The sequence below is a fragment of the Hydra viridissima genome, unplaced genomic scaffold, assembly GCF_058129835.1.
Source record: "Hydra viridissima isolate aposymbiotic clone 2 unplaced genomic scaffold, HvirCarnegie_v1 scaffold_15, whole genome shotgun sequence".
Taxonomy (NCBI): domain Eukaryota; kingdom Metazoa; phylum Cnidaria; class Hydrozoa; order Anthoathecata; family Hydridae; genus Hydra; species Hydra viridissima.
This window is the reverse complement of record NW_028324314.1, coordinates 3390416-3415230: the sequence shown is the minus strand read 5'-3', so window position 1 is coordinate 3415230 and position 24815 is coordinate 3390416. Positions and strand designations below refer to the sequence as shown.

The 24815-nt window shown below is 27.3% G+C and overlaps 1 protein-coding gene across 2 annotated transcripts; it reads left to right on the top strand.

The window, feature by feature from the left end:
- The first annotated feature begins 948 nt into the window (after positions 1-948).
- LOC149878224 (atrial natriuretic peptide receptor 1-like) lies at positions 949-24634 on the top strand. 2 transcript variants are annotated; one of them, XM_090073051.1, is made up of 21 exons: positions 949-1064; positions 1494-2276; positions 3884-4184; positions 4361-4525; positions 4621-4874; positions 5055-5190; positions 8133-8213; positions 8574-8615; positions 8856-9107; positions 12550-12628; positions 15732-15825; positions 15956-16102; positions 16302-16406; positions 16541-16775; positions 16885-17034; positions 20318-20501; positions 20598-20862; positions 21098-21166; positions 21717-21990; positions 23394-23485; positions 23768-24634. In XM_090073051.1, the coding sequence occupies exons 2-21, from the start codon at positions 1593-1595 to the stop codon at positions 24098-24100; spliced, it is 3942 nt and encodes a 1313-aa protein (XP_089929177.1). In that variant the 5' UTR covers positions 949-1064; positions 1494-1592; the 3' UTR covers positions 24101-24634. The 2 variants fall into 2 exon arrangements, with proteins under 2 accessions (XP_089929177.1, XP_089929176.1); XM_090073050.1 differs by having other exon boundaries at positions 15953-16102.
- The last annotated feature ends 181 nt before the right edge of the window (positions 24635-24815 follow it).

Genomic DNA, 24815 nt, shown 5'->3' with positions numbered 1-24815 from the left:
CTAAAAACAAAATTTTAATCATTGTTTTTTTTTGTTTTTTTTTTTTGTTTTTTTTAGAAAGCTGTAAAAAAAAATACGTATCTTAAGTTTAAATTTTTGTTTAGGAGTTGCGCAGCAACAGTCAATTTATAAACAACAAAAAATTATTTTTTTCAGTGCAAGTATTTATCAAAAAATAACTATTATATATTTTTACATACACAATTTGGATAATTATGAAGATTACTGGTTAAAAAGTTTTTTGTAATTTTATTTGTGTATAAACAGTCCTTAAAAAAACTTTTTTGCATTAACAATAACCGAACACGAATTATTTGTTGTAACTTTTTTTATAGATAAAACTGGCCAAATTTACGTTGAATGATCGTTTATATGAAAATTTATATAAAATATATTTACATAAAAATTTACATAAAAATTTATATAAAAATTTACATGAAAATTTATCTAAAAATTTAGATAAAAATTTACATAAAAGTTTACATAAAAACTTATATAAAAATTTATATAAAAATTTATATAAAAATTTATATAAAAGCTTATATAAAAATTTATATAAAAATTTATATAAAAGCTTATTTAAAAATTTATATAAAAATTTACATAAAAAAAGTTTCATTTACCGGATAAAAATAACTGATAATATTAAAATGTTTATTTTAATAAATATTTCTCCTTATATCGATTTTGACAAATTTTCAGCTTGTATCTTTGATTAGGATTTTTAGACACTTTGGCATTACTGTCACTGTTTTACAAGGTCGCGCATATTTTAAAACAGCTTTTGTTTTATTTTGTTTTGTTGCGCAAAAGTAACTAAGCCACTTGTAAACTACACAGCACTTTTGTTGTGAACTTCACTTACCAAATTCAATCTATATACTTCACTTTCGTAAAGTCTGACTGTTTAATAAGTGTGGATCGTCCGACGCCAGCAAACAAATTAGTTCCCAGCCGCATTATTCACATTTCATTTGTTTTTTATTTTTACAATGGAGATTCCACAAGATGAAAAATAAGTCGAGCCCTGTAATACTTAATAAAACGGAGAATAATTTTATGAGGTGAATAGCTAAATGAATTAATCTATTAAAGTATTTAGCTGCTTAATGCTTCTAAGTTTAAAAAATTGAATTAAAACCGCATAATTTAAAATCTTAAGATCTAGTTTTACATTTTTACAATACAAAACTTATTTTTGAGCTTTATGAATGTATGATGTACATAAATTTGTATGTGTTATATATATATATATATATATATATATATATATATATATATATATATATATATATATATATATATATATATACATACAAATACAAACAAACAAACAAACATACATACATACATACATACATACATACATACATACATACATACATACATACATACATACATACATACATACATACATACATACATACACATATGTACTATTTTTCTTTTCTTTTTTTTTTTCGTAAATATATATACTTTTTTTTTTCTTCTAGAAAACAAGCAAATTTACTAACATGTTAAAAATATTGATTATAAACTCTTTAAATATTATGGAAACTTCTAATATCAAAGAACTTTAATAATCATTAACTATGCATTGTTTAATGGTGCTGCTGTCAAGTTTGTTATTTATATCCCGCTTTAATGCATTAAATGGAGAACCAAGGTCTCATTATGACTTTATATCTTTTCGATGGCAACCATACAATGCTACATGCAGGTTTGGTGCTGATGGCATTTGCATATGTCCTAATCCTTCTGATATAAGAAACTTTTTTTGTAGGTGCAATTCAGTAGGCAATACATCAAGCTTCACTAATTTTAGTCAAGAAAATTTGTTATTATGCAGCTGCTTAAATACCTATAATGACACATATTCAACAAATTGTTCCTGTTATTCCCCCACTCAACAGATTAGTCATATAAATTGTTCACACCATCAATTTCCTCGTAAAAAATCTAATGTCATTAAAATAGGAGTGCTTTTACCACACACATTAGGTGACTCAAAAATTTCATCATATTACAGTGGACTATATTATGCTTCAGCGATGTATATGGCAATTGATGATATTAATTCACAGCATACTCTTTTGCCAAATTATCAACTAGAATTAGTATGGGGTGATACAATGTGCAATTGGAAAAATTCAGTAAAGTTGCAGATAGAAATGCATGAATATGAAAAAGTTGATGCATTTATCGGTGGTGGTTGTGCTGGGTGTTTAGCAATGGCACGGAATGCAGGAGCATTAAATCTGCCTATGATTTCTCATGTAAGCTTACAATATTTGATCTAAAAATGTTATTTTTAAAATAAAATTTCAAAGTAAAAGTATTTTTTGTCTATATATAGTGTTTATGAAAAAAATTTTATGGTTATTTATTTGTTTTAGCATCAACTTCAAAATACGTTCTTTAAAATTGCTTACAGTTCAATTTTTAAATGAAAAAATCCTAAAAAAGAATAAGAGAACTAGACACCTGTCATTTTTGTTTAATACCTATTTTTCAATCATACTAAAAGTTAATACTAATCACTTAGCACATTTAGCTAATGCTTGATGGTTTCAGATTTCAACAGAAAACACAAATATCAATTACTTGTTTTCCAATTTTGCCCTTTTAAGTCCCACAAAATTTCCTTGAAAATTTTTCAAAATTAATTTCTATTCCTAGTAAATTTTTCATTGAACAGCTCTTAAATCTTTCTCTTTTAAAGGATTAAATTTTTTTAAAGATTTCTCTCTATTTTCTCTTTTCTTTTTTTTTTTGTTTTCCAGTTTTTAATTAACATTTTTAAGTGTTTTTATATGGATTTACTTTTGTCTAATCCCAACAAGCACACAGTGTTGAAACAATGTGGAATTAACACTGATCAATGTCGATCAACGTTGTTTCAACGTTGTGTGCTTGCTGGGATAGCTAAACTATCAAAAAATTGCTAATTAATAATTATTTTAAAGCTTTGTTGAATAGTTATTGAAGAGTAAACATAAAGAAAAACCCATGAAAAAAGTATTAACCATATTTTACATTTTGTTGTTTGAAATTCTAATAAGATTTTATGATCAAGTAACTACATTACAACATGGCTGATTCTAGAATTCTTTTAAAAGAGTAGTTATAAACACTTGTTAAAAACTACAGCTTTAACAAGACACAAAAATATTGTTGATTTTGTTATGAACTAGTTTTTTAGCCATAATTGTTATGCTTGGTTTTTGGTCATTAATGTAATTTATACATGATAATTTATAATACTTAGCAATGTAATATAGTGCTAGCTGTGTTTATTCATTCCAAGTGAATCTGAGTGTTTTAGTTTTTAAAAATGTTTTTAAAAAATAGAGATACTATATCTTCCTATTTTAAAAAAGTTATTGCCTTTTAAGAACTATTAGTCAAAAATAAATTAAATGTATTTTGTGAAAGAAAAAAGCAAGTTATGGAAATATACAATAATTTGAAATAAAAATTTGAATTTAATTGTTGTTCAAAGAGTTTCAAATATACATTTAAAGTGCTTAAATTTTTCAAGGGTTTTCTAAGAGTAGAGGTTTTTTCCTGATATGATAATATACATTATAAATAAAACTTGTTCAGTGTTTGAATCATGTTAATGAATTTTTTTCTGTTTACTGTTGAAACAACTCATCTCTAAAAAATGAGCAAGTAGCCTTATTAGTTTACTTTAAATGTTTCTTTTTTGAAGGTTGGATTAAGAATTTTTTTTGAACTGCTCTATTCATAGATTTCTTTTAATAAGTTCACAAAAGTTTGATTCTATTTTCTAGGATAAGATCTAATTTCATTTTCTAGTTTAAAGGGCAATGAGGTTTGTAATATAACAAACAGTAATTTTTCTGCTAATGTTTCATAGATGTGTCTAGAACCAGAGTTATCTAATAAAGAAGAATATCCTACATTTGCACGAACAGAACCTAATGGGCGTCAACTCACACCAGCTATTCGTGAACTTTTACGGCACTATAAATGGAAAAAGTTCAGCGTTTTTATAGAAAATCAAGATGTATATAAACGCATATTTAATGATATAAAACAAGAATTTTCAGAGCAAATCATGCTTCATAAATATATACCTCCTTCTTCTCAATACATGTATGAGAAACATTTTGATATAGTGAAAGAAGATTTAAAGAATTTAGCAAGCAAGTCTAGAAGTGAGCTATATATCTTTTAGTAATAGGTTTTCACTAAAAAAGGAATAGCTAGCCTTTCTGGTGATTAAACAGTTTTAAAAGAAGGGTTTTAAAATCTGGTTTATATTTGATATTACATTCTATTTTGTTTTACAATCTAAAGGTTGAAGAATATTTATTAAATATTTTTTTATTAGTTATCTTGCTTTTAATGATGGTTCGAGTTGCTAAAGAATGTCTTATTGCAGCTGCAGAGCTAAATCTTATTAATGGAGACTATGTTTTTATTGCTTTTGAATTGGATATGCCTGGTGCTCAAACAAGACAAAAAACACCTTTTAAGTGGGCCACTGCAGATCATGGTTAGTTTTATATTAGATAGGTCTTTTCTAATTCTAAGGATATTTTTTTTTACGTTAAAAATAACAAAAATAGCATTATTTAATTCTGATTACAGGCACGCCATCAGATAATAATAATCCGCGAGCTAGCTATCAATCATTTATTAATCGCAGTAAACTTCTATGCAAAGCCTGGGAATCTACCTTACTTTTAATAACAAAGCATCCATCAACTACAGATGTTTTGCAGACCTCAAAAAGTGTTGAGGAATTTCATGAGCGAATAAAAAAAGGAATGAAAACATGGTTCAATTATAGCACGTATGAAGGTGATATCCCAGCTACTAACTATTCTCGATCCAAATCTACAGTATGTGTTTATATATTGTAATTGATTTCATTCTTGTTTAAATTTTTGTGTTTTTGTCATGAGATTTAAATGTAAATTAAAAGAAACATTTATTTTCATTTTTAGTTTCCTTTTGGTATGTAAATATTTTTATCCACTTTTGTTTAACATAGATTTAAAATTTTCAATTTTCATTTGTAGCCACCAACTCACTCTAATAACTTGTATGATGCAATCATGTTTTATGCAATGGCTGTCAACTTAACGCTAAATAAAGGGCAAAGCTATTTGAATGGGACAGCTGTTTTAGCAAATATGGAAAACAAAGTTTTTTTTAGTATGTATAACCCTTTTTGTCAGTGAAGAATTTGTTTTAGTAATTTATTAAATAAAAAAAAGGAAAACTTTAACTTAACATCAGAAGATGGATTCATTCTATCAGATATATTCAAACTTCTTTGTGTGCATTCTCAAGTTTAGTGGAATTTTTACCAGCTGTTAATTAAATTAAGATATTGCGTTGTGAAATTTTCATTTTCATAATGTTCCGCATTTACATAAATAAAATTGCATATTTGATATTCAATTACCTTTACCCAATATCATTTACTGATTATATATTTAAATAATTTGCACCCACAAGGAACTATATTGAGATTCATGCTTATGATACAGACTGTAAAATGCACAAATTTACATTATACTCAATACTTAATGCATTAACAAGATCTCTGCTATCTGTGGTTCTATGAACTTGGCAGGTAAAGAATATTATTTATTTGCATTATCAGTGATTCAATTAACTTGATAATTGTTAGTATATTATGAGTTTTTATTTTGGGCACCACTTTATTCCACATGCATAGTTTCTGCTACAGGTTAATAACTGTTTTTATAGAATCTTTTCATTGGCTTTATTTGATGGGCTTAAACTAAAAGTTTCATCACAAAGTGCAACTTCTTAAACTATTTTTTAGAATTTATTTTATCATTTGTTTCATAAAAATTTCAATTTTAAGTTTTCAGAGATTTTAAAAGTTAAGATACCAAAAGTTTAAGTTCATTATCCAGTTTGCAAATCAAATGAACTCCACATCAAAGTTTTAAGACCACTTCACAAAAGTTTATAATTTCTTTATTAAACAATTTAATTCTTATTTTGAGTATATTATTTTAATAAATAATAGCTTATATATATGCAAAATTTTGGCTTATAGGAAAAAAAAATTGAAATTATGAATATTTTCAAAATGAAAAAAATTTAAAACCAGTTTGTTTTTAAAACATTTTAGATTTAATTTTTCTCTAGATTTTTTTAATATAAAGTGAACTTATAATAAACTTTTAAAATTTTATTTGTTTTAGATTATCTTGTTTAATTTTAAAAAATGGGTAAAGCAAAAGACTGATCACTGATTACAAGTGTGGTAAAATTGATTATTTATTCTGAGAACCAGAGTGAAACAAAAATAGCAAAAAATATAAACAGATTGAAGACTTTTGTTCATAACTATCTTACAGGAAAAAGGGAAATGAGTTTAAGAAGATATGAGGATGTAAAAAAATAATTAAGAAATGGGCTCAATGAGCAACTTTTAAGTTAGTAAGCAATTCAACAATCACTGCTGAGAAGATAAAAAGTGATTTATCATTAGATGCAAATGTTCAAACTTTGTATCAAGTAATCAAATCAAATCCATTGACTAATTGTAAAAATATAAGACAAAAAGAAGCTGGATATGAGTTTGCTAGAAATTGCATTGATACAAGGTTAGATTGGAATGACGTTGTCTGAAAAAAAGTTTGATTTAGATGGGCCTGATGGTTATTATTGGCGTGATTCAAGAAAAGAAGAAAAACTTTTATCTAGAGGTAATTTTGGAGGTGGAAGTTTAATGGTTTGGGCAGCTTTTGAAAGTTGAGGAAAATCAACCATTATATTATTTTATTTATTTTATTTTATTTATTTTTTAAAGGTACTCTAGATTCTGAAGACTACTTAAAGAAAGTTTGTCGGCTTTTAAAAAATAGGTAGCAAGAACCCAATTTTTCAGCAAGATGGAGCTAGCATCCAAAGCTCAAATCATACAAAAAATTGGTTGCAAACAAAGAAAGTAATTATTTCACGATGATATCCAAATAGCCTGGACTTAAATCCTATTGAAAATATCTGGAGTAGTTTAGTTCATTTGGTTTATGCAAATGGAAAGCAAATTAATTATGTCAATGAGTAAAAAGAAAAAATAAAGGAATGCCGTGATCAAATAACCTTAGATGAAATCTTATTCATTCAATGTTAAATAGAATTATTGAAGTAATTAAAAAAAAAAAAAAAAAGGTTGATCAACTCACTATTAATTTAGAAAAAACTGAAATGGTCTTAAAATTTTTGTTGTTTAAAAATAAAAAAAACTTCAAACAAAATCTTTTTTTAAATACTAAAAGTTTTTAGTATTTCAATTTATTTTATGTGTATTTTAAATAAGTACATTTTTACTATGCTATTATTTTTTGAGTTATTGCTATTAATAACTTAAACTGATTTGGTATTAAAATTTTGTGGGGAAGTGTTATATGGGAAAAATTGGTTATATGGTTTGAAGTTTGTTTCTAGCATGAGTAATAGAAAGGAAATAAGGTTTGAAGATTTGAGGGTTAAAATACTTGTTAATACATTAAAAAAGTGGTCTCATCAAGTTCTGTCAAGAATGCTGATTTATTTGTCTTCAGTTGTCAAGAAACTGCTACAGATAATTAAAATAATCTCTTCGAAATTTAGCTCTGATGTTTGAAGTTTTTAAAATTCAATATTCCTCTATTGAAAAGATTTTGATTGTGAAGGTTTAGAATTTGTTATTTAAGTATCACATTTTACTCTTTGACACTTTTTACATGCAATTTACAATTGAAGACCACACTGGAAAAACAATCAAGTTACATTTTTATTTAAAACCATAGCTCACTTATTTGTTAAGCTAAATATCTGTGTAATTTGATTGGTTTTCTAGTTATATAGTCAATTTTTATATAGTTAAACTGCAGCTGAATATAAAAGGGGCAAAAACCCAAAAAAAGCAAAAATGTAGCTTGATTGTTTTTCCGGTGTGGTCTTCAATTGTTTTGGATTTTCTAAACTTCATCATTTATAATTCTTTACCAATATTTTTTAATCTTGAATAGCTAAAGAGAGTTAAATTTTCTCTAGTAGTTTGAGATATCTTAGGGTCTAAATTAAATGGTGCAACAGTTATTGTGAATGAAAATTTTTTAATTGTATAGGCAGTCACGGCTATTCTTTATTCTTTGATAACAATGGTGAAGTGCAATACCCTTTTCGCTTGTACCACTATGGTCACCAATGTAAGTCCATTTTTGATAACAGAATATACTATATTATATATATTATATATATATATATATATATATATATATTATATATATATATATATATATATATATATATATATATATATATATATATATATATATAATACAATATAATATATATGTATATATACATATATATTATATTATATTATTATATTATATTATACTATAAACAGAAATATTATATTATATAAGCTATTCATTTTTGATAACAAAAAGAAAAAAGAGATCAAATATGTGTTGGTAATAGTATTAATAATATCCATTAATAATAAGTGACAAATAAAGCAACAGCGTATGTAGTGATTGCTGTAGAATTTTTTGTATTTACAGCAAATGAAGAAGCTTGTAGATGCCATTTGTCGTCAGAAATAGGTATCTTAAGACTTTGATGATGATGATGATGATGATGATGATGATGATGATGATGATGATGATGATGATGATGATGATGATGATGATGATGATGATGATGATGATGATGATGATGATGATGATGATGATGATGATGATGATGATGATGATGATGATGATGATGGTGATGATGAATGATGAATGATGAATGATGATAAATGATGATGAATGATTAAGAATAAAATATATAGTGATATTTAGGTAAAGAAAAATGTCGCTATGATCTGCCACAAATGCAAGCGATAGCTGATCTGGACTCAGATTTAAATCATGTTAATGGTTCAATAAATGTTAATGGAACAACAGTTGTTGGTGAACTGCAACTAAAATATAAAGCTATTATAGGAGCCAAAATGTATTGGCCTGGTAATAAAAAGCTAGAAGATGTATTAGATGAACCGAAATGTGGCTTTGATGGTAGTAAATGTGTTGATCAGTCTCAAAAGGAAAAAGGTAATTTTTTTATCCTTGTGAAATTCCACTATTTTTCAAGATTTCATTGTGAAACTCCACTATCTCTCAAAATTTCTTTGTGAAATTCCAATATCCTTCTTTAACATCACAAGTGTTTAGAACTGATAGCCAGAAAACATGAGGTTTTATAGACATTTTTTAAACGCATTTGATATTTTGATAATTAGATCAAATTTTATTTGAGTTTGAATGAAATTAAAGTAGCAAAAATCTATTCATATTTTAAAATCAAAAAAAATGTTTTACGTGATTTAGTTATGATTAAAAAGTGTTTAAACATTTCTGTTTGGAAGAAAGTTTTATTAAATTGCTATAAAATTTTGTGTGCTCAAAAAAAATCTCTAATAATGATTTTCTATGATTATTCTTCATAATAAGTAAAAATCTGCTTATCAACTGAATATCACTGTATGAATATATTTTAGTATTTTATATTCTGATATTTTTTTAGTCATACTCATTTTAAATTGCTATAGTTGAAATATTTCTAACAAATATAACTAAGTAAACATTATTTGAGAAAGAAAAAAAAAAACGTTTATGAAAGCATATGAAAATACAAAAAAGCCATATTTATAAAACTGAAATAAACAAAGTTTGAAACAATTATTGAAAATAAGGTTTACACCTGTACTAAAGTGAACAAATTACAGTAATCAGTAACCCATTTCAGAGCAATCAAACAAATAAAAATAAAATATTTGAAGCTTCTTATACCTTTGCGAAGTTCCCTTCCCTAACTGGTTACAACTGCTTTTATTTTTCACTGAAAAAAGTTTTGGTTTGCCTAAGTTAAAACTCTACCTATTTTCACCATTGAAAAAGCAAATATTCATTAGGTAATGAACTTCTGGTGGAGGAGTTACTTGATTAATGCTACTGGATCCAGATAAAGATACAAAATTTGCGATAAATATACTTTATAAAATCTTTTATGGAAGATTTTACTCTGGGTTTTACTCTGGACCCAAAAACACAAAAGCAAAATCCTTGATGGATATAATTCCATACTTTGCTTAATGATGATTAAGTAAACACAAATAGTTTCTAGTCTAATCTGTGATCTAGTATGTAATCTGTTTACTTTTAAGAAAACGTTTTTAGGTATCTTCTACCTAATGGCTTAAATTCCTTACAGCTCACATCCCTATTTTGAAAGGTTGAGTTTAGATTGAGGCCCTAGGCCTCAATCTGCTAGTTTCAAGCTACCACCTTCAAAAAACAATCAAGTTTGCACAAAATTTTATCAATCATAATTTATCTATTGACTCATTAGATTTATACAAAATTATATGCACAACAAACCAGTATTATTTAGTTTGGTGTCTTTTAAACTCTAAAATACTGAATGACAAACAACCTCATGTTTATCTTATAATGGATGACAAACAATCACATGTTCAATCATAAACAATCATACAGAAAATGTAAATCTAGTTTTGACTAAGATAAATGTAAATATTTTAGTAAATAACAAAGAAATATGCTTCTTACAAAACTGTTATCAGTTTTATGACAAGGAATACACTGTTAATCCTGATTATTAGTATAGTTATTCTCAGCTAGCTTTATCTAATTATAGTTTCAGAATTAACTACTGAGAATGAGGTTAAATTGGGTAACTAATAATTAAATGATTCTATAGATGAGTGTGTCATTTTTTCTTCAAAACTAAAAACCCTGTATTCTAAAAACTTCCAAATATACATAATCTCCCTAAAAAAATTTTAATGACAAAAACTGAAACATTTACCAGGATTTGTAATTTAACATTCATTCTTGTACCCCACAAAAAAACCTGCAGCATCTCAATTTTTAACTGCATATCTTTATCTTTTAAGCTTCCTTTTCCCCTGGCAACTTAAACAGCTACATTCAATTTGTCCACAAGATTAATATAATTTTTTATATTAATCTTGTGAACACAAATAAAGCATTGGTGTAACTTCACTAATCAATTAACTTTAAGTACACATTGTATTTTATTGAATAGTTTCTTTTGTTTTCAGCATTTGTTTCTTGTTAAAAAAGTTTATACTTGAAAGATCTCTTAGTGTAGGTAATTCTGACCCAATAATATCTTTCCCTGGGCTTATATATTCAGAAAGATTTGATCTGCCTTTCTTTCTTTTTCTTGATATTAACTATTGACTCTATCATAATTAAATATCAAATTTGATAATTTACAAACGTTGATAATATGGCAATCACTCATTTGACTTTTTTCAAATTCAAATTTATCAAATTCAAAACAGTACTCATGGTTGAAGCCAATTAAGAAATATGCAATTTTTAAACACACTTCCCGGTAGCATAAACTTTTTTTTTTTTTTTTTTTTTTTTTTTTTTTTTTTTTTTACCTTAAGTTCGACATATCCTACATATACCAAGGTTTTTTTTTTAGTTTTATTATGTTGTATTACAAGTAATGAAGTAGCAAATGACTAAAATATAGTCTAAATTTTTTTACTTAAGCTCAATTAGATACTGCATTAAACTTAAGATTTTTTTTTTTCAAAAACCTGGTTGGAATACATTTCTGCTAACCCTGATTTTATTGTATTATTTTCTGTATGTTTATTGTACTGATAGCTAAAAATTATAAGATTCCATTTTGTATCCAACTCTAATGTAGAAGTTCTTTCAGACCATAAGCAATATTTTTTTTTTTTAATAACTAAGAAAATCTTCTACCCAAATTTCTTATATTCAAAAATATTGATGTTTTCCTAACTTGAGCACATTCTCATTTTAGCGTAGTATTGGACATAAATTTTGGTGTAGGTCATGGGGCTTATCACTATAATTTGTTTGAAACACTATAATGACTCAATTATGAACCTGACGAGAAGGTTAACCACAAAAAAAAGTAGAGAGGGTTTTTAAATCATGAAAGTATACATCATGAACAGATCATGGATCTATCAATTGATGTAAATCATCCATTAGTTTTTTTACTATAGTTTTAACAAATGCTGAAATTAATATGAAAGAATATTTAACATAATAGCTAAATATTAGTCTAACCTCTAGTAAGGAGTGTATATCAGTATTTAGTTTGTGAATGATACATTTAAACATATTGTTTCTGCATTTCAAGGGTTACAAAAAACTGTAATTATTACTTAAAATTCAAAGAAATTTGAAACTTTGATGGCATTGAGGAATTTCTAAATACTACACTGCTGTCATAATTTTTTTTGTGTGATTTATTTTTCAACTGTGAAGTACACAAAAAAACAAAAGTATTTGAGCTTTGACACCCTAATGTATTATATTATATATACTTTATTTAAGTATGTATTTTTTTTATTTATCTAGTTCTGCTTTATTTTTATTTTTTTATTTTTTTGGTTTGAGTGGCTTTTTAAATTATTTGTTAAGGAAAAAAAGTTTCGATTGTGAAATGTTTGCTTTCTAGATAGAATTTTACTTGGTGTGACAATAGCAATGACATTTGTTGGTGTAATCCTTATTATTGTTCCATTGGTTATGTACAGGTAAATGATGATGTCAATGTATTTGACAGTAATTATAATAGTATATAGGTTTTTTTTGTAAATCATAAAATTATAATACAAGTTAATTTCTCTATTTAACTATGCCTCACTTTTTCCTATTAATCCCTCTCACTCACTCTTTGTTTTTTATTGTTTTTTCCATTATTTATGAAGCTGCCCTGTTGGTACATACAGTTTTACGCCCCTACTTGATCAGTTGTATACTTAAGTACAAAAAGTAATATTGATTCACTTTTTTAGAAATAGTCTACTTACTGTTCTTAAACAGTATCAGTGTTAGTAACAGAAAAAATCAACTTTACATGGGTTTTTATGCTACATATATCTAAAAATATAAAAGAATCTTATTTGCATTCAAATAATTGTCTGAGGAGTAACAGAAAGTTGAAAGTTAGAGAAAGGTGGTGAAAATTTGACTTTTAAATGGAAAAGTTAACTTTAAAGTTATATTATGCTAGTTTTTCTTAAATAAAGAAAAGTTCTAGTGAAACATTGCAGACCAGAGTGGCTGTCTGGATTTAAGTCATTCAATTAAAAATTCTTCTAAACTTGTAGGGATAAAGAGTATCAAAGGTAACTCTCAATTTTAATTCCTCAACATGCTTACATTGGTTTTACTAAACTTGCTGTAGAATGTGTTTATACTATAAGTTTAGGAAGCAATACTTGACCGAGTTGCTAAACAAATATTTTTTCTTCAAAACATGTTTTATGACTTTGATTTATACCCTGTTCACACTAAAATGACATTTTAAGCTAAACAAGTTTTATTTAAATTACCACTTTCTTGTTAACCATTTCATAAAAAATGATTTAAGCTTTTCTTGAATATTGTGTTGAGACTATTTGTTTATTAGTTTTTTTATTTTCTTTTCGAATGTTTCTCATCCTAATTTCTGAATCTTTTTCAGCTAAATAATTTATTGCTGTGATTTCTTTAGCCATTTGTTTTATTTAATTAACATCCTAAAAAACTAGCTTTAAAATGTCTGAAGAGCAGCTTTTAATTTTTTTTAACCTAAGAATTGAATTAAAATTCAGTAAGAATAGCAAAATACAAAGTATATGCAGTTGTCCTTCTTTACTTATATAAACTTGCAAGGTCTTTTCTGATAAATTTTTTTCCCGGAAGTTGAATTCTGCTTCTAGACTTTTTAGTAACAAGCTTTTCAAGAGCTTTAAGCATTTGTTATTTCATATCAGGAGAGGCACCAGCTCATTATTGAGGTACCATAAGTGACAACAGAAAGTTCATAAAATATATAACACAGCTAGTTAGTATCAAACAACTAAGTTTTTTTTTGCATTATTCTTTTCTTTTGATTTCTCTGTATATTCATTTACTTTTGCAATTTGTGCAACAATTTGGCTTTTAAAAGTCAAATGTTTTGTCCATATAGAACATACTTTCTTCAACATACTTTATAGAACATACTTTCTTCAGACACACAGTTACAGTTCTCTCCGTGATAGTAGGCATGTCATAGAACTTCCCCAATTGATGGCAGTTTTATATTATAGTTTGTTTGACTCAATATAAATTGAAATCTTTAACATAGTTTGTGAATCAAGAGTGGAAAACAGCTCTAAAAATTTCGCTGTTTTTTACTTGTTTTTAGCAAACATCAATTGTTTTTGAGCTTCATTACAATTACAATTACTGAATGTTTCATAAATGCCTCATTATGTAATAAACATCTGAATTCTTTTTAGTGAATTTCATAAGGGTAACAAAAAATTAGTCTAAGTATGATTCAATCAGCACTAAGTATAAGTCAAGTTTGAAGAAATTTATTTTATAACTATAAATAAAGTGAGAGGGGGTATGATTTATTAAAAAAAAGTTATGCTCGCATGTATTTAATTTATCTTTATGTAAGTCTTTCAGATAATAGAAGTGTGGAGTGTTGTTAATGAACTTTTACAAATTTTTTATATTGCATACTACTACATATTATATTACTATTGCTAATTCAAAAAAGCAAATTTACTTGTTGCCTGCTAAATATTTTAGGTCCACCTTTTTATATAATAAAGTTTTATTCATCAGACCAGGGAGTCTTGTTCTTCCAAAGTCATTGGACTGTTATAAAAATAACCTCTTTTTAAAATATACTGTGATCTTGCGAAAATTTATTATATGGTATTGAATTTCAAAAAGGTTTGTCTGCCAAGTTTATCAGAGAATGTTTTCATCAGAAGTGTTTTTTTCTTTCATCTTTAATGTGCAGTTAAAATACTGATCAAACTAAAGTGTGTAGTTTTTTTTTGAAATTTTTTTTTTCTTGCAAAATGTACTGAGAATTTTTTTTATTTTAAATATTTTAAATGAAAACAAAGATTTCATTAAGATTTTCCAGAATTTATCAAATCCAAAATCATGTTTATTAAACTTTCTTATAAATATTTCTTTGATGGACACTACTGTTTTCTAATAATTTCTGAACTTAAAAAATTTATGCACACATGCACACACATGCATACACACATACATACATACATACATACATACATATATACATACATACATACATACATACATACATACATACATACATACATACATACATACATACATACATACATACATACATACATACATACATACATACATACATACATACATACATACATACATGTCATTTTACAATAACAGCATCTTATAAATCATAGTCATATAATGTCTAGTGGCACTTAAGTCTTTTTGAACTTCTATAAAGTAAGAACCAACAATCTTGTTCACAATGCAGCAGCAAAGTCAACTGGATTGACGGATTTTAGCAATTTTCACTTGGTCTTCAATATTGAATGACATGATTAGATTAAAGTATAGGTTTCCATCTAGTTGTATAAAAACACTCAATGACACATTAAGTTATGAAGCATCATTTTTATGGGATTGGTTTCTAAGCTTTCTACTACAATTCAAGTTTTATTTTAAACTGCTTTTCAAGTTTTGTGCTGTTTCAACAAACATTTGATAAAAATCTTCATTTTCATCTTCAACTTATGTCAAAATAAATCACATTTAAAACAACCAGTTAATCTATACCATAAGCTACTCTAATTGATGTTTATGTAGGCAATACAAGTTAGAGAGAGAGCTATCAAATCAGTTATGGAAGATTTCATCTTCTGATTTAAGTGGTGGCTCTTCCCGCAACTCTTTTACTAGTGTAAGTTTATTAAATTAATAACAATCTAAATGTTCATTTCAATACTTTAAATATTTTGGATATTGATAATAATAATGATAATATATCATGTTTATAATTATTTGTAGCTTTTTTTTTGTTTGAAAAGCAGGATGCCCAGAGCTTTTGTAGTTATGGTTTTGAGAAATACCAGCATTTTACAACAACAGCATATTATAAATCAAATTTAGTTGCAGTTCGCAGATTAAAAAAGCGGACTGTAGAGCTTAATCGAAATGTGCTAATGGAGCTGAAGCAGGTAATGAAAAAAAAAAGGATTGTAATGCTTATATTTTTTTTAGTAATTTATGCAAGTTTCTTTTTCCTGATCAGTAAAAATTAATGATTAATGTTAAACCCTTTTTTTGTTACTTGTTTATTGTTTTTGAGAATATAATTGTTCCCTACTGAATATTTATTGAAAAAGAATTGATATTATGATCCCTTTGCATATATAGTTGCGGGATATTCGTCATGACAATATAAATCCTTTTATTGGCGCGTGTGTGGACAATGGAAATATTGCTATTGTCACACAGTATTGTGCTAGAGGGAGTCTTCAGGTTAGTTCTATTTATAAAGTGAAAAAATAAACTTTATTATTGCTATCAGTTTTTTTATAAACATTTATAAAGTTGTTTGTTGTTTTTTTTGTTTTTTGTTTTTTTGTTTTTTTTATTCACTCTATTACATTTAGGATATTCTCGAAAATGACAATATTAAGCTTGATACACTGTTCTGTTTATCTCTTCTTCATGAAATTGTGAAAGGAATGCAGTTTTTACACAGCACTGATATTAAATCTCATGGCAACTTAAAGTCTTCAAACTGTGTTATTGATGTCAGGTGGACCCTCAAAATTACAGATTTTGGACTGCATGAGTTTAAGCAAGATCATTCTGTCTTAGAATTGACTACGGCTTATTATAGAAGTATAAGAATATTTGTTATGTATTTTTTGTTGTATTTTTTGTTTATAAGAGTATTCATTCAGTTTTGAAATATTTATCAATAGAGTTATTACATTTTTGATTTATTTAGACTTGCTATTTAAAGCACCAGAACTTCTTCGCTTAAGCAATCCACCACCACGAGGTTCACAAAAAGGTGATATTTATAGTTTTGCAATCATAACACAAGAGTTTCATACAAGGGAAGGACCTTGGAGTACATCGTATTTAGAACCTCATGGTAAGTATATTCATTAGGAAATTTATAATTTTCTAATTCAAAAAAGTTATTAACTCAGGTGATAATTAACCTAACTACTCAAAATAACAACTTTAAAAACATGAGTTTTATGAAGTTCTAATAATTTTTTCTTTTTGGTAATTAGTTACAAGCTTATTTATTCTTGAAGTATAAATTTCTGGAGTTCTTTAAGAGGGTCAATTTTGCTTTTTTCTGTGTGAGCAGTGTGCAGTTTGTCAATTGTACAGTGTGTAGTTTGTTATGCAGCAGCAATTGACAAACTGCACCTTTTTGATTGAGGAGTGTGGATCATAAGTCAGCTCATTTTGTTAAATATTTGCAACCAAATTGTTGTGTGTATTTAGCCTATGTGTAACCAAATTGTTGTGTTTTTTTCTGATTTAACACTTTTAGTTGTTCTCTGATGATAAGCATATAGGGTAGGTTTTTCTCATCTATGCACAGTGAATCGTCTAATAGAAGTTAGCTGGACAAAAACTTTTTCTTCACCAATTCAGCTGTTCTGAATGGTTGAAATAAGTAATACTTTGTTGTTTTATTGAATGATTACCTAGGGTTTAATAACTTAAGTCTTTTTTTTTTGCAGAGGGAACCGCCACAGCCAAACACCCCCTCCTCTTTTTTCCTCATTGCAGTAACAACTGTTATAATAAAAAAATGAAGTACAAAATAAAAAATACATTTAAAAGACAAGGATACATAAAATTATACAATAAAAGTTATATTCAGTTAACAGAAAACTTATCAATTAACTCCTCCGAACACTCAACACTTGAATCTTCAGAAGACTCATCATTTGAAATATAAAATGATTCTTAGAAAAATTACAATTTGCTTTTTTTGGAAGGGAAACAATCAAATTCAAAACCTCCTCTAGCAGTTTTTTGCTTCTTTTTTCAGGCAACTCTCTAAGTGAATTGATAACAGGGTCAGATGTTATTAAGAGCATATTCAGCAAATCTATATTTGTAGAAATATGCAATTTTTTTCTAGTATGATGCTCTCAAAATTTTCTGAAATCTTTATTTTATGCTTCTTGAGATTCTTCCAAGAGCTGGCTAATTAGAAGAATACATGACTTTATAACTTCAATACTATGCATTAAAGTTTTGAACTGTAACAGTCATGTACTATGAATACAAATCTAAATATAAAGTTCTAGTATCAGAACAAAGTTTTTCAAACTTGAAGCAATCAATGTCATGGCCAGAAGATAGTGTTCTTAATAAAACACTAGATTTTTAAATTATTTCAGTATTAATCCTGTAATCTCTCTGCTCTTTTCTGGATTTAGAAAATAACTGCGAGCTGTGTTGCCATCTATTTGTCTACAATAAACTCCATTTGCTTTTTAAACTTTTGTTTGATTTCTTCCGAATGGTGTCTGATATGATATTTATCCTTATTGCTTCTAGCTTGCCACTTTTTTATGTTCAAATGGTAGCAAATGTGCAGTAAGCATTCAAAGGTACAGATCCCAGCATGTAAGGTAGACAAACCAAAACTGTAATTTTCTTTTTTATCAACCATGCCTTTTAATTCACCATTCATCATTTTTGGAGTAGCACCACAGATATAACATTTTTGTATTGAATGCATGTCAGTTAAAGCATTGCATACATTTCTGTATATCATCATAAGTAACAGATTGTGTTTCACAATAAGTTTAAACTCACCAACAATACAGTGTTGGGAGAAGTTTAGGTATTTCTTTCAAAACTGTTAGTTTCTATTGCAGTAAATTCATTTGTTTCTTTTGAAAAAATGAATTTATTTGGTCAGCATTAAAGTGTTGATGATGAGTAGGGATTCTGCCAAATGATATAATGACAGTCATCACTCAATTTCAATGGGACTAATGCAAATACAAACACGACTTTTTGGATTTACATAAATTATGGTAAGATGGAAATACTTCATGTCCTGCTTTCCACCATCAGACCACTTTCTGGTTTGTTTATAAGAGTGTCTAGTAAACTTGGAATCTACCTAATAAGTTAATGCCTCTTCGCTACTCAATTGTCTGCCACCACAAATCATATCTATAGATTTTCTTCATTTTAGTGTTTCTGTACTTTTTCTAATAGAAGTAGCTACCCTTCTTTGACCCGACAAATGATGTGCTATTTCAGCAGTTGTGGTTAATTCACTGGCACTCTGAGATTGTACTAAATCTAGAACTCTACGTCTTTTGGTTTTTGTAAATGAGTCTTCAAAGTTTTTTTTGGGCAGACCTTGAGGTCAACTTCCTTCAGATCTCACAGAAGCATAGGATCAATACAAGCATATCTTAAATTCTAAATTATTGCCAGGATGTATTTGGATAAAATTAGTTACTTGATTTGAAAATTAAAAAATGAAAAATAAATTACAATTTTTATACAGTGTTTTTAAAATATACAGGACACTAATTATGCCACTTATTTGAATTAAATTTTCAATAAAATAAAAAGTACATACCCTCTAAAGTAAAATTCATTACAACAATTGTAATTATTATTCACAATAAGTTTTCTATATGATTTAACATTTAGTAACCTCTAGGGAAAAGTTGTAAAACATAAAATGTAATATGAGAATTATATATTGGCACTGTAAAAGATATATATATATATATATATATATATATATATATATATATATATATATATATATATATATATATATATATATATATATATATATATATATATATATATATATATATAATACTTTTTTACAGTGCCAATATTCAATTCTCATTACATTTAATGTTATGCAACTTTTCCCTAGAGGTTACAAATGTCAAATCATAGGTTAAATCATAGGTGAGAAAAACCTACCCTTTATGCCTATCCTCAGTTCTCAAATGAAAAAGTTAATTTAAAACCATCTTTTTTTTATATATGTTTTTTTCTCAGAATGATATATTTAAAGCCACCATTGTAACAAACTTTCTTTAACAAAATGTTAATTTAGTATTAAAACAGTTTCTACATCTTTACCACCCATTTTACTCCTACAAAGAAGTTGCTCTTATAAAGAAATTGTTCTTACAAAGAAATTGTTCTTATAAAAAACTTTGTTTCTAAAAAGAAATTGCTCTTAAAAAGAAATTTTTCTTATAAAGAAATTTTCTGTGTTTTATTTAACATTCTAATTTAAAACAAAATATAGATCAAAAATGCATTTTTAATATTTGACCATTAAAAAAAAAAATCCACATTTATTTTTCTGTTTGCAAAATGTTTTACAATTGATGTTTTATGGCTAACTTTTATAGAGATTGTAGCACGAGTGAAGAATGGTGAAAATCCACCATTTAGACCACATGTTCCACAATTGATTGAAAATGCAGAAGATTTGAGAGATGTTATGAAGAGATCTTGGGTTGAGAATGCTGATGAAAGACCTTCATTTACAGATATACGAAAGGAGATAGAAAATCTAATGAAGCGCAATGGATTGTGGGTTTTTTCTCTTTTTTTGCTTTTTTTTTTTTTTTTTTTTCACTTTTTTTTTAAAATTAAGTCTTTGTGTTTATGTGTGGGTATTTTTAATAGGAAAACAAATATACTGGATAATATGGTGGCTATGATGGAAAAATATACCAATCATCTTGAAGATGTTGTTAATCAACGAACTGGTGAGCTACTATCTGAAAAGCAGAAAACTGAAGCTCTACTTTTGCGCATGCTTCCAAAGTCAGTTGCCAGACAGCTTATGAAGGGTCAAGAAGTTGAAGCTGAGTACTTTGACGAAGTTACAATTTACTTCAGTGACATTGTTGGTTTTACTTCCTTGTGTTCAATCAGCACTCCTTTACAGGTTGTTTTGTTTTTCTGCACTTCTTTTTTGCTTCTCTATTCTGAATTAGCTTTCATGTTCTTATTTTAAATAAACTGAGTAACAGGGTTTTTTCTCCATCAAGCCATAATTTATTAGGTTGCAATTGTTCTGATTGCTCTAAAAATTTCTAAAGCAGTAAACAAAAGAAAATTAGTTTGAACAGTTTTTATTTACAATCTTTTTATGCTTTTATTAATTTTCTAACTTGATTTAGGTTGTCTCATTGTTAAATGATTTGTATACATTATTCGATAATGTGATATCTAACTATGATGTTTACAAGGTAAATATTTCAAGTCTATTTTTAACTGGTTTTTTTCAATATTATATGAATAACCACTATATATATATATATATATATACACACACACACACACACATACATATATAAAACAAAGCCATCAAGGCAGATTTATAGAGAATTTAATAATAAATCTTTTAAAAAAAAATTCACTGTTCTAGCTAAAAAAATAACAAAGCTATAATAAAAATAATAACTAAGTCATTTATCTTGGGCCACCCACTATATATATATATATATATATATATATATATATATATATATATATATATATATATATATATATATATATATATATATATATATATATATATATATATATATATATATATATATATATATATATTATATATATATATATATATATATTTATATATATATATATATATTTATATATTGTGGTTATTTTTTATTGTTATATATTATCATGTTATCATATATTTTAGATATAATGTTCCTTCTGTTTCACTCTATAAATTCAAAGATTTTTAAATTTAAATGCCTTTTTTTTTTTACTTAAGTTTTCGTTTAGGTAGAAACCATTGGAGATGCATATATGGTAGCAAGCGGTTTGCCTATTAGAAATAAAATGCAGCATGCCAAAGAGATTGGTGCAATGGCACTTCATATTCTTTCTGCAGTTCAAACTTTTAAAGTGCGTCACAAGCCTGATCAAAAACTGCTAGTGCGAATTGGTTTACACACAGGACCTGTTGTGGCAGGCGTTGTTGGAACTACTATGCCTCGATATTGTTTATTTGGAGATTCTGTTAATTTTGCCTCTAGGATGGAATCAACAGGAGAACGTATTATTTTTCGCATTATTTACATTTTTAATTGTTTTACGTTTCTAATTGTTATACATATATATATATATATATATATATACACATAGGTGCCGAGTTCACAGGGGCAACAGGGGCAGTGCACCCCCAGGAAATTTATACTAATAATATATTATCACGGATTATCATGAGGGCGAGAGTATCTATTTGCCCCCGAGATAATCCGTGATAATATATTACATGTTTTTTTTTATAAGCATATGAAATTTTTGAAACAGGCTCGGGTATGCTTAAGCAAAAAGTTAAAAGAGGCTCAAAGGTATGCTTAAGCTTAAGCATATTTCTAATAAAATATGCTTATTTCAATACTTTCCTAAAGTGTGCGCGTTACTAAAAGTTAATGGGTATAAGAAAAATAAAAAGTTGACTTATGCTCTGTATTTGCTTTGGTTTTAATGTAGCTGAATTAATGTTATAGTATAATAACAAAAAATAAAACATATATACTATATACAAATGTTATCAATTAAATTAAAGATATGAACTTCGCGTTCCTTCTTGTCCGGACCAATAAAGGTGTCATCTGGAAGAATTTTGTTGGCACTTTCATTTATAGCATCATCTACCTCCACCGGTTGAATATCACCCTGATTTCCTATGGGTTGATCACTGCCAGGATCTATAATGGATGGTGGCGGCACTTTGTAACTATCAAGGCCCTCTGGTTTAACAAGCGAATCTTCTGAGCCATCAGAAGTCATTAAAAACCCAGTCATTGTCCAACATTTCTTCCTTTGCTTGTCATACGTTGAAGTGTTTAAAGCTTTCCATGCTTCCCCTGCCCAATGTGTAACCAAAATTTGTTTCTCTTTTGCAGTGTATTACTGAACCATCTATCAAAATGATTATCTCTATCAAGCCATTTTTGATGTTCAATTGCAATAAGTCTTTTAAGAGTGGCAGCATATCCTGCGTCAACTAGTTGCTAAAGATCAGTGGCACTTGGTAGACCGTACCATAAAAGTCCTTTAGCAGCAACCACAGCATCTTTAAAATTCTCCTGCATCTGTCCCTTCAAATTGTCCAGCAAAAAAACAAATTTATCAAGCTTTTGTTCTTTTACAAATGATAAATTTAGAAATATATATATTTAAAATTTTAAGTAAATGAAATTCAAATTTTTAAAATAGTTTATGGAGGCTCACGAATATGCTTACATATGCTTATTTTTTTTCCAAATCTGAGCCTCTATATGCTTATAAGCGTTATGCTTATAAAAAAAAAAAACATGTATTAGTATAAATTTCCTGGGGGGGCACTGCCCCTGTTGCCCCCGTGAACTCGGCGCCTATGTATATATATATAAAAAAAATCTTAACCTCCTTTTTCTTCTTGTGTATAAAACGGAAAATCTTTTTGTTTAGCTTTACGAATTCATGTCAGCCCGTTTTTTAAAAAAGTTGTTGATAAAATTGGTGGTTTCTCTCTTGAAGAAAGAGGCGAAACATTTCTAAAGGTAAAATATATTTTTCTCATGATTAAAAAGATGAGGCTGAAAAGTTGGTAGATAAAAAAAAAAAATGATTTTAACGAAATGTTGACGTTTTTTAATAATTGTAATGATTGTAATAATGGAGACTTCAAAGCTTATTAATGAAAATAACTGAGAAAATTTTACTTTCTCTAAATTCCGACATTTAAAAAATTTAATCAGAGTTTTAGTTACGATGTCCTAGATAATTGAACAAAATTGCAGCACTATATTTTACTTTTTATTAACTTTTTAATCAATTTTTAGGGAAAAGGTAACATTTACACTTACTGGCTCACAGCGTGCGATGAACCACCACGCAAACGCCTACATTCAGAGAATCTTGGTAGTTATACGCCTATGGAAGTCTTACGTAATTCACCTCCTGTGCGCCGTAACCTTTTAAAACAATCTTCGCCTCTTAGCCACAGAGGCTCCCCTATAGCATTAGCGCCACAATGGCAGCGAACAAATAGTACTCGTTCTAGAATAGATTCTAATAATGTTGGAGCAAATCATAATACCAAAGACTATGGTAAAGAAAATGGTGTTACTATAGAGCTCCTGCCACTCATCCAAAATAATGCCATTGAAACGTGAAACTGTTCGTGTGTGACGCTGAGCGGTGTTTTCGACCTTTTAGAGGTATTTCGTTAGAACCTTTTGAGGCGAGTTAATGTCGAAGATCCACTCGTTTCCTTAATCTGCTATTTGCTTTTTTTTTATTTATACCTGTATCTTGTGTTTGTGTGTATATATATATAATTTTTTTTTTCTATTATAGAAGTTCTATCATGTTTTATTCATCCTTCTATTATGTTCTTCTAGTATTTCACTTTTGGATTCCTTTTTTTCCTCAAATATTATGTTAATTTATTACGATTTTAGGGTTTTATTGTTGAACATGGTTTTATGTGAACTTCTTACTTAATTGAATTCTTGAATTTGTTAAAACGAACTGTTTTTACTTTTAACGTCAAACGTGTTTTTAACAGGTCGAGTAAATTAAATTTCGGAAATTTCATATTTTTTTCTTTACTGACGAAATTTTTTTTTACAAATTTTTTTATCAATTTTTTTTATATGTGAATATATATTGTATATACTGTCAAAAAAAAACATCTGCTTATCTTACATCTGTGTTTCCTGTGGCATATATACCAATATTAAATATATTAGTAGGTACCAATTATTTAATTTTGAAAGGAACCCCCTTTTCACCATCTCCTTTTCCGTAACCAAGCACGAATGTCCTTAATTTTTTTGTTTACAAATATAACGTTTTATATGGAGGAGGGAAGGGGGGGGGAGGCTC

Bases quoted from the DNA above. Each gene is read 5' to 3' on its own strand.
- LOC149878224 (XM_090073050.1), top strand. From the start codon at position 1,593: ATGCATTGTTTAATGGTGCTGCTGTCAAGTTTGTTATTTATATCCCGC. The intron at 4,185-4,360 runs GTGAGCTATATA...TTTTTTTATTAG, and splicing joins TTTAGCAAGCAAGTCTAGAA to TTATCTTGCTTTTAATGATG. The intron at 20,863-21,097 runs GTTGTTTTGTTT...AACTTGATTTAG, and splicing joins CAATCAGCACTCCTTTACAG to GTTGTCTCATTGTTAAATGA.